This window comes from Frankliniella occidentalis, unplaced genomic scaffold (genome assembly GCF_000697945.3).
Source record: "Frankliniella occidentalis isolate FOCC.00 unplaced genomic scaffold, Focc_3.1 Scaffold4, whole genome shotgun sequence".
In the NCBI taxonomy this organism is placed as follows: domain Eukaryota; kingdom Metazoa; phylum Arthropoda; class Insecta; order Thysanoptera; family Thripidae; genus Frankliniella; species Frankliniella occidentalis.
The window spans coordinates 3,270,952-3,281,375 of record NW_026267134.1 but is presented as its reverse complement, the minus strand read 5'-3'; the positions used below and the strand labels follow the sequence as shown (position 1 = coordinate 3,281,375).

The following is a 10,424-nucleotide window of genomic DNA, read 5'->3' as shown; positions in this document are numbered from 1 at the left end:
GTATAGTGAGTGCGGCGAGACAGGTCCAAGGTCGAGTGTGGGTCCAGGCCGGCTCGGGACGGGCCAGGAACGGTCGTGGTCCACGTCACGATTGGAAGTTGTTGTTGTTGTCGTCTCCCGCAATTCCATTATGTATTTCTGTTCTCTCTCTCTCTCTTTCTTCTGCACTGGCCGTGTGGCTTCTTGTCCCTTCTTGTCCGGTGGGCGGCGGGCGTAGTGTCTGGATGGGGGAGGAAGAGCATGGCAGAGTCGGTCCCTGCGGGTTGGGCTAGCTGCAAGCCGCTAGCAGCATCGAGCCGATAGAGCCCGAGCGTTCAAGTCGCCGTCGCAGGCGGGCAGTGGATCTGCGCGATTGCGATTCGTAGAGGTCTGCTAGACAAGACAAGCAGTCGTAAACCCCCCTTGTTAAGTGGAAGTCACCACTGTGACTATGTGCCGTGCAGGTCTGATTACCGCTCAGCCTCTTGTGAAGCACCCAACTCTACGCCTCGTGGAGAGGTGATGGAGTGCGCATCGATCAATTTGCCGACGCACTTTGCTAGTAATTCTCTCCACCGACGTTTATTTTTTCTTTCTTTTCTTTTTCGAAGGCGCGACCCCGTGTTAACCGGCTTTTAAATATTAATACTTTGCACTCCTCGCCTGCCTCTCTCGTCTTTCTTTCAGGACACTGTACTCCCTAGTCTTGTTCTTACCGCAAGTGTTCTTCAAACTGCACTCAAAGTCACTTTGCTTATGACTTTGTATCCGTCCTTCCCTCCCGCGTCTGGCGAGTCTCCCGCGCCCCGCACACAGGTCCGTTCTCGGCTCTCCTGCAACCCAGTGTGTCCTTCACCTGTCAACTTATGTCATTGGGTGGCCCGCGTGCTTTGACTGGCACATAGATTGTGTTCCGTCTGCAACTACTGCTCCTCGAGAATTTAACCTCGTGACTTTCCCTTGGAAAAGCAGCGCGCTGTACCCCCAGGCGCTGTATAAGAAGGGGGCGACAGGGGGGGGGGGAATTCACCGTGGGTTGCCTACATACAGGGGTTTTGTAGCACAAAGTGCCTACCTTTCAGGCGGCTCACTAGAGCCGATGGGGGGGGTGCCCCCCCCCCCCCCCCTTATACCGCGCCTGTGTACCCCGCCTACCATCTAGTCAACTTTTTTTTTTGCCATGGTGCGTTGCAGGTCTGCCTATTGCACAGGCACCCCCATCCCCCTACCACACAGGCAACATTTTTATGCGATGCTGAGATGTGGTCCGGGTCTGGGCGCCCAGCCTCATTCGTCTCGTCTGGAAGGGCAAGTGTTCTCATGCCATTGGTGCTTGTCTGTTTTAGTGCCGCGGTGCGCTTCCTCAGGATGCACTACACACTGTGGAAGTGGGAGAGGCAGGGACTTCCCACCATCCCGCTCATCTTCTCGTCCGTCGCCCAGAAGAACAAGAACAAGGTCGCCTTCGCGTTCGAGGGCCAGTCTTGGACGTTCGGCGAGGTGGACGACTTGAGCAACCGGGTGGGCAACTTTATGAAGTCGCAGGGTATCCGGAAAGGGGATACGGTGGCCATCATCATGGAGTCACGCCCAGACTTCGTCTGCATGTGGATGGGGCTGGCTAAGATCGGCGCCACCTCTGCACTCATCAACTACAACCTGAGGTTGGAACCCCTCGTCCACTCCATCACCGTAGCTGGCGCCAAAGCGGTCATCGTTGGCTCGGAGCTGGCATCAGGTATGGTATGAGGCTTTGGAGATGACCGTCCCGGCTACAGCCTTCCCCGAAGCAGAACAAAAAGCAAGTTGAACATCTATCCGAGTGAGGAGGACAGATTCATGGCTTTTCGTACTGCTTCAAAGAATGAAAGATTGTAATGTGTATGTCTGTGGATGCTCAGCTTTGCAGGAGGTTCGTCCCAAGTTGAACAATATTCCAGTCTTCCAATACGCTGATGTACCAAAGAATGCCCCGCCCAAGGCTGAAGAAGCCTCAAAACTGCTGCCCGGTGTTGTCGACTTAAGAATGAAACTGTGGGACACTCCTGCCACATCTCTCAAGGAAGACATGGCCCAAACTAAAAACCTTGATCATTTGTTTTATATCTACACATCTGGAACAACTGGTCTCCCTAAGGCGGCAATCATCAATCACATTAGGTATTTAAAAAAGTATTTAAATTTGCCAAAACTTTCTATAAAAGTGGTTTTTGCATATTGACCCTTAACATTGTTCTGTTATAGGTTCCAGTTTATGGCAGTTGCGGTGCATGTCATGCTTAACTTCAAGGATGATGATGTGATTTACGACCCACTGCCATTGTACCACACTGCTGGAGGAATACTGGGTATTGGTCAAGCAGTACTCACAGGAAATACTGTGGCAATTCGTAGGAAGTTCTCTGCTTCTAATTTCTGGAAGGATTGCTGCCAATTCAAGTGCACAGTTAGTTTTGTTTCCAAAAATTATTGAAAACAGTACAAAAGTTTTATTTTTTGTTTTCTTTAAAGTTGTTTTTCAATTCTTTTTTTCTTTTTTTTTTAGGTAGCTCAATATATTGGAGAAATGTGTCGATACCTTTTGACAGTTCCTGAACAGCCTGAAGAAAAACAGCACAAGGTTCGCGTAGTTGTTGGAAATGGATTGAGACCCGCTATCTGGGCCCAATTTTGTGAGAGGTTTAATATTCCTCAAGTTGGTGAATTTTATGGTGCCACTGAAAGTAACTCAAACATTAGTAAGTAGGCTATTCTAAAAAAGCTACTAAAGGTTAAATCTAAGTGAAAATTGTAACATTGCGCTAAATATTTTTTCCAGTTAACATCGATAGCAAAATCGGAGCTGTTGGCTTTGTGCCAAGGTATGCGGGCGCAGTTTACCCTGTTTCCCTTGTTCGTGCTGATGATGACACAGGTGAACCCATACGTGGGCCCGATGGACTCTGCCAGATTTGTGAGCCAGGTAATGTCTGCTCTCTAGAAGTGTAAAATACCAATAAACTGGTTGTTTTGATTTACATCATATTTTTAATTAATTTTAGGCCAGACTGGAGTATTTGTTGGCAAAATTAATCCTAAGAAGGCTCACAGTGCATTCAGTGGATATGCTGACAAGAAAGCATCTGAAAAGAAAGTAATCCGTGATGTCTTTATTAAAGGAGATTCAGCATTCAATTCTGGTATGTCTTGGTGTTTTTGTGTGTAGTGATAATGTTCATGCTTATTTTCTTTTAAGTTTCATGTCGATTTTTGAACTTTTAGGTGATATTCTAGTCATGGACGAATTTGGGTACTTTTACTTCAAGGATCGAACAGGTGACACCTTTAGGTAAGAGAGAATATCATATACAAGAACTTTCGAAGTGATCATCTTGTTCTGTAAGAACAATTACCAGTTTGCTCACAAATGTTTTGATGTCTTTAATCAGATGGCGAGGAGAAAATGTGGCGACATCGGAAGTTGAGGCAGTTATCAGTAATGTAGCTGGAATGAGTGATGCTGTAGTGTATGGTGTAGAAGTAAGTACTCTGATATAGTCTTGTTATCATTATCTTTAAGGTCTACTTTTCATTGTTTCACTGTGGCTTCTTGAAAACTTCAGATTCCTAATGTAGAGGGAAGAGCTGGAATGGCTGCCATTGTAGACCCAGATAGTAAATTGGATTTAGATGCACTTGTAGATGGAATGCGCAAATCTCTTCCTGTGTATGCAAGACCCCTCTTCCTTAGAGTTATGAAGTCATTACCTATGACAGGTCAGTACCATTCTAATACAAACTTTAATGGCTCTCTAAATTAGTTAATTAAAACATTTTTTTTTCTCTTGTTCTAGGAACCTTTAAGCTCAAGAAGAAGGATCTATTAAATGATTCTTATGATCCTGATAAAATTAAAGATGCTCTTTATTTCTTTGATGGAAGCTCAAACAAGTTTGTTGCATTGACCCATGCTCTTTATCAAGATATAATTACAAACAAAATACGGTTTTAGAGAGCAAATTTAAATAAAATTACTTCTTCATTTTAAGGAGGTTTTGAAGCTTTAGGTATCTTCTTCATGAGAGGACATCCAGTGAGGCTGCACCGCACAGTCAAGGGACAAAAAAGATTTTGTGATTCAAAGATGATTTTTGTCTTCACAAAACTGCATCACATCAGTTAATACTTTCCCCTTTTTTTGTGTGTAAATATGGAACTACAGGAAGAACTTTCATTTTCGTTACCTGGCCAATTGTGACCAGTGAAAGTGTTATTTGTCTTCAAGTATTAGAGGAATTACAGCTCAGCAGTTTTAATGTTAATTTCATTATTACAAAAGAAATCAGTAGGAAAATTAATTTCAGAAAGTAAGAGATCATAAGTCCTAACTCAATCAGTTGAGTTGGTATTATCATCAAATGATAGGGGCTCCACCTTATGGCAATGGTACTTAACAAATTTCGATTATTCGAATCTCCTAATTAAAATGTGCCTTTCCATTCAAGTTTACTTTTGTAATTATGTTTTTCTTTCTGAAGTATTTACCTTATTTTTAGGTAGAATAATTCGCAGTTGTGTGATGGATGATTGGTGCTGGTTATTGAGCTGTTTATTTTTGTACTTACTCTCCTGTACAGCTCTCTGTGATCTTTGCATAAGGAAATTTCAATTTTTCCAAACAATGTAGAAATTAAATTGTACTTCTGGAAGAAACCTCTAGACCTATGGATCTGTTATGAGAAGAGGTGGATAGTCAATACCTGGCACAGTATGAAATGAACATTTGCTCAATCATATCTAGAAAGATGGATTGTAATAGACTTGAACATCAAAGATGGACATTGTTAATTACCAGTAGGGGAAAAAATGAGCAAGGGTTGTACGTGCATTGAAATTTCTTATGTTACCTATTGAATTGAACAAGTTCACATATTTATTGTATTATATTTTTTCACTTAAAATAAATGTGCCGACTCTTATCAAAATGTGTACTTTACAATTCTGTTTCTTTTGTCATGAACCTCAATGTTAATTCATAAGTCAAATTTTAATTAAAATCTGTGATTCTTTAAAAAATGTTTTATTTCTCTTTGAAGGCTAACGGTATATTCAACCAAAAAAACAACATTTAATAACAAGTGCCGCTCATTAGAAGTAAAATAAAACATAGAAAAGTGGATGCCTTCTCATTGCATGGATTGCTGACTCGGCTGAAAGGGTACATAAATTATGTAACAATCCATTAAAGCAGTAGTGCCATACTATAAAGAAGTCTGCATATATTTTATACAAGGAAATATGTAACACTTATGGTATTGAGAGACTTTCCCAGGAAGTAGTAAGGAATACCAAACACATGGATACATTATCTTAACACATAAGGAATTTTAATTACCCCACCCATTATTAAAGCTTATAACGACTATTACAGCACCCTCCTCATAAAATAGCCTCTTCAAACAGTGAACATGAACACGTACTGGTTTCCTTTTGAGGTTGAATGCAGTATTTAATTTAATTATCTTGCAAAATTCATGAAAACTGAAGGTTCAACAGAGCAGATGAAAAATACTGGCAAAAGTTAGACACACGCAGTTGCATTGAAGAGAAGGCAGTAGTCAATGGAATTTAGACCTTGAGAGTTTAGGATATTCATTTACTGTGCGGATTTGCTGTCAGAAATAGGGAAAACTTCTTTCACCATATTAGCCTTGTTTACCTTGCCTAATGCATTACGTGGAATTTTGTCAAGTACTCGTAACACAGTTGGAATAGCATATGGTGGAAGCTTATCTCTACTCCACTCTCTTACTTGAGACAGAAGAATTTCAGCACCTGGGCGAGTAACAACAACAGCTGCTACCTGAAGACAAAAAAAAAAAGGGTATTGATGGAGACAAATCTTCAATAGAGGCTTGAAAGTCAGTATGGATTACAAATCCAGTTATTAGATTTAATGAATTCTATTACCTTCTGCCCCCAGGTGGCGTCTGGCAGGCCTACCACAGAGCAATCAATAATGTCAGGGTGACTGAGGAGAGCTGTTTCTACTTCCACAGCACTCACTTTGTAGCCGCCAGTTTTTAAAATGTCAATTGATGTTCTTCCTAAAATTTTGTAAGATCCATCCACATACTGTGCTGTATCACCTAGTAAATGCAAAAAAGTGAAATATTAAACACACTCTATTTTCACTAAATTTCAATTAGCTTAGCTTATATTATTATTTTCCTTTACTTGCCTGTCTTGAACCACCTGTCTGCTGCAAATTCTTTAGTAGTAGTTTCTGGCTTCCTCCAATACCCCTCAAAGACATTTGGTCCCTTTACATGCAGATGACCAATGGTTGGCTCACCATCATTGACGAGAACTTTAGTACCATTCATATCACCTTCGCATAAAACTTCTTCTTTAACTTCATTTAGGTTTTGCTCACTTTTCTCAGTTCTCACAATTCGTACTTTATTGCCTGGTAAAGGTGTTCCTACAAAGCCTGGTCTCCTCTCAGAGGGAGGATTTAGAGGATTTGAAAGAGCCATTCCTACTTCACTCATGCCAAATCTTTCCAATAGCCTATGACCAGAAATTTTTTCCCATCCCTCAAACACTGTGGTTGGTAAAGGCGCTGACCCTGAGGTCATCAGTCTGTAACATAAAAGAATAACATACAAAAATAGGTAGGTCAAATATTTTTCATGCCACAAAGTTTTTTTTAACAAAAGTTTCATTGACATACTGTGCATACCTAATTTTTTCAGATAAGATTTTCTTGATGTATTCTCGCATTTTTTCATTCTTGCTGAATATTAGCTCATATTCTTCTAATAGTTTAACATAACTTGTAGGAACTCCCATGAATACATTAACACGGTCAGCAGCCTTCATTCGAATTGCTAGTAATTGAGACCAGACTTGGGAAGATGAAAAGTTTGGCAACATGGTACATCTATGAACAGAAAGAAGACAGTTGTGACTAGAGACAATAGTACTACTTTAATAATGGGCATTGAAATATGACACTTACCGTCCACCCACAGTAAGGGGACACATCATTCCATTAACAATGCCATGGATGTGATGAAGAGGAAGTGTGTGCAAAATATTATCCTTACTGGTGATGTTCCATGCTTCAATAAGTGATTGAATTTGAGCATCCAAATTTCGGTAACTCAAGACAACACCTAAAACAAATAAATTTATGAGATACCAAGAAACTACAAAAATGAAAAAAAAACAAAAAAAAAAAACAACAAATATATTTAACTTACCTTTTGGATTACTTGTGGTTCCAGAGGTATAAATTATCATAGCATTGCTGTCTGCATAAAATTCATCTACCAAGCCTGCATTGACATCTGAAGAAGGTTCAGCTGCACAAAAATTGTTTTATTAAATGATAATGAACCACATTTCAATATAAACATTTAAAGGAACATTTTAACCTACCAGGCTGTACTAAATCAACCTGACTAGGATCAACTTTTATTTCTGGTTTCATTGCCAGTGTTCTTAACGCGTCATCAAGTACAACTAGCTGACGACCAGAACTTTGGGCTATGCCTGCCAGCTGAGGAGCCAGTTCATTGGTAGTTAAGAGTAGAGATGCATCACTGTCCGTGATGAAATATTTCAGTGATGATTCAGGATGCAGGGGACTTAATGGGACAACTAGAGAAAATGAGTTTGATGAGAAAAAGAATAGCTTGAGTACAATCATAAACTAGAATAAAATTAGTAAGAATTGTCTACCAATTTGTCCACTCATCCAACAGGCCCACTGTGTAATGACATATGATGCATCATTGGGACACAGGAAAGCTACCCTCTGTTGCTCTTTTCCTTTCAATACTTCAGTGATTTGATGGGCTAGCTGTCGACTACTGAGGAATAGCCCCATATATGTATAATACCCATGACGATCCCGTAGGGCAGTTCTATCTCCAAACAGGGGAGCATTTCGAAAAATAGGTGTGACCTGTAGCAAAACATTGGTTGTAGCTTTGAAAGTGTCAACAATTGTAAAAGTAATAATTAACTTACTATGGCTTTAGGAGATGTTGTTTTAGTTTTCACCCCAGTGGGAGAAGCACACGGTGCATAGAGGTGCAGTCTACAAGGTAATGGTGAAACATAACGAAGGCCCTTGGGGATAAGCAACAACGGCCGTCCCAAAAGAACCATATTGTTGCTGTTTATTGTCAGCAAATGGTTTCACAATTAGGGGATGCAAACTTCATCCTGAATGTAAATTAAGAAAGAAAAGTTAGTGAAGTTGAATGCAACAGAAATCTACAGAGTAAGCAATCATGAAGTCACATATTACAAACAAGAAACCAAAATTTATTGTTTCGACTTCATGGAAATGTACTTGTTCTTCTGATTCGGAAAATACCTCATTACAAACTGATATTTTAAGACATTTGACACTTAGTAACATTTACGGAACTAGGCAAAAACAACCACCATTCTATATGTCACCTTCACCAGATACCTTTTAACAAATAATTTTGTTAAAAAATCCACAACATTTGTAGAAATATTGCTTTTGACTTGACTTGTTTGATAAAGTTACAGGCGAAATACAGAGATGAAGATTAAGGTAGTCAACAAAAGTTCACCTCTCCTCGTCGCCCGGGCCGACTCACAACACAAACAACCCAGCCAAGTTAAAAATATTTCAGGAATAACACTGCGTAGGTGTAGAGCCTTGATAATCAGCCTTGAAGCACACAACGCCTTTAAAGGTTAACCTTTCAAACGAGTTTCAGTGTAGCAGACGACATGAAATCTTAAAAATTAGCCACCACACACAGATGATCAGGAAAACTACGGGAAATATCAAGAGTAATAAGTACCTGCAAGTGCGCATGTACTTGAAGAAACAACACAATAATGATGCAACTTCTCAATTTCAAATACAAAGTCTTTGCCAAAGTGCTGCGCGATGCGCGATGACGAGCGACCACAACTACCGCTGCAACACTGCTCCCGGGAGCCGGACTGTCGCCGTCGCTGCCTCCACCACAACTGCAACAGGCAAGTGGCAAATGAGAAATTCATAATCTTAAAATGCTCGAAACAAATTGGGATCCAAAGGCTAGACCTGCTAAGTTCGATTTTCAAACGGGTCAAAACTGTTGTTTGGTTAGGGAAAATGGAAGGCCAGGGAGGAATGTACGCGGTAAACCACCACTAAAACCACCACTAACCTCTCAAATGAAGGTCCCTCGATGCTCGATCGAAAGTTGCGCGTTCTATTGCAACACGTTACCGGTGCGGCGACGACGAGTCTTTAACAGCTCGGTCAGCTCGGTCCATGGCGAGAAACATGTAAAACAGGCCTGAGATGGCGAGGATGATCAGAGAAAGAGTGATGCTGATAGCGGCGCACGCTCTGCCTGCCCAACACATGACACCCGACACCAAATCGAGTAATTACTGGCCGCGAATGCCCTTAAAAATTATTCCCAACTGGCCTCGTGAACGAAAACGAACGGGTGGTCTCCATTTAACAGCACGCGGTGCCGTTGTTCGTGGCCGCCGCCGCGCCGCCATATCTGCGCCGCCGGGGAAGGACCATATGTGACATGTCGTAGTGGGATAGCGGCACACTTTACTTGTCTTGTCGGCCGAATGCAAACCTCTGAGGAAACTGTGTTAGAGGATGAGATGGGAGATTCCCATCCGATTCAAACGAGTGCTTTGCTTGTTAAATTATTCATTCAATAATTAATGCGGTTGATGATGGCTCTGACCGCTAACAGCATCATAGCATCGCGTCCATGCCTCTGCAATATCTGCACGGAGCCAGACCAAAGGACTCGACGTCGGTTATGTTGGCAACGTAACGGCGTTATCGTAACGCTGTTCGTATAAAGGTGGATTTAGTCTCGTGAGGACTGAGGACTGAAGACGCGTAGTTGTCAACTGTTTTGCTGCAAATAGGCCAAAATTACGATTATTTGCAGCAAAACAGTTGACAACTACGCGTCTTCAGTCCTCAGTCCTCACGAGACTAAATCCACCTTAACTTCTTTCTGTTCCTCTTATCGGGCAACTTCATCCCGGCCAACACTGGCGGATCTGGGAAGGTACGGTCATCACTGGCGTATCTGCTTTGCGGCTCATCTGCACAGTCAACTTTGGAGGACTATTGCTCATCGTACCACCAAATTCATCTTCTTTAGATACAAAAAGGTTTTTATAAAAATATTAGTTAATTGTAGGCCTACTTGAGATTATTATTAGGATTGGGGCAGTATTCGTCAGTATCCGGAAGCTCGATTCAATGACCGTTCAAGAGAAGAAGGCATTTTTTACAGAGAAAGGCCTCAGCTGCCCCTGGCTGCTGGGGCGGGCTGCTTTTGGGGCGGGCTGGACGCCACTTGGCGTTGTGCTGGCGCGGCGTGCTTTTGTTCAGGGTAGTGAAAGGGAAAGGGGAAACAATTCAAGTCCAGGCCGGGGAG

General features: G+C 41.8%; 2 protein-coding genes across 5 annotated transcripts in view; one reads left to right on the top strand and one right to left on the bottom strand.

Moving 5' to 3' along the window:
* Positions 1-5,034, top strand: part of LOC113204157 (long-chain fatty acid transport protein 4) — an 18,884-nt gene extending 13,850 nt beyond the window's left edge. For all 3 annotated transcript variants that reach the window (XM_052268459.1, XM_026419197.2, XM_026419198.2), the window contains exons 3-12: positions 1,326-1,717; positions 1,881-2,139; positions 2,224-2,425; positions 2,525-2,717; positions 2,798-2,941; positions 3,021-3,158; positions 3,241-3,307; positions 3,408-3,498; positions 3,582-3,735; positions 3,813-5,034. In XM_052268459.1, coding sequence (XP_052124419.1) covers positions 1,326-1,717; positions 1,881-2,139; positions 2,224-2,425; positions 2,525-2,717; positions 2,798-2,941; positions 3,021-3,158; positions 3,241-3,307; positions 3,408-3,498; positions 3,582-3,735; positions 3,813-3,970 — 1,798 coding nt within the window. In that variant the 3' untranslated portion in view covers positions 3,971-5,034. The remainder of the gene's footprint in view (positions 1-1,325; positions 1,718-1,880; positions 2,140-2,223; positions 2,426-2,524; positions 2,718-2,797; positions 2,942-3,020; positions 3,159-3,240; positions 3,308-3,407; positions 3,499-3,581; positions 3,736-3,812) is intronic.
* On the bottom strand, positions 5,023-9,325 carry LOC113204159 (malonate--CoA ligase ACSF3, mitochondrial). Of its 2 annotated transcripts, XM_026419200.2 has the most exons (11): positions 9,168-9,325; positions 8,814-8,985; positions 7,999-8,196; positions 7,708-7,933; positions 7,405-7,626; positions 7,227-7,328; positions 6,983-7,139; positions 6,704-6,904; positions 6,200-6,603; positions 5,929-6,107; positions 5,023-5,821 (listed from the first exon to the last, which is right to left on the bottom strand). In XM_026419200.2, the coding sequence occupies exons 3-11, from the start codon at positions 8,137-8,139 to the stop codon at positions 5,615-5,617; spliced, it is 1,839 nt and encodes a 612-aa protein (XP_026274985.1). In that variant the 5' UTR covers positions 8,140-8,196; positions 8,814-8,985; positions 9,168-9,325; the 3' UTR covers positions 5,023-5,614. The 2 variants fall into 2 exon arrangements, with proteins under 2 accessions (XP_026274985.1, XP_026274986.1); XM_026419201.2 differs by lacking the exons at positions 8,814-8,985; positions 9,168-9,325 and adding an exon at positions 8,450-8,471.
* Between the last annotated feature and the right edge of the window lie 1,099 nt (positions 9,326-10,424).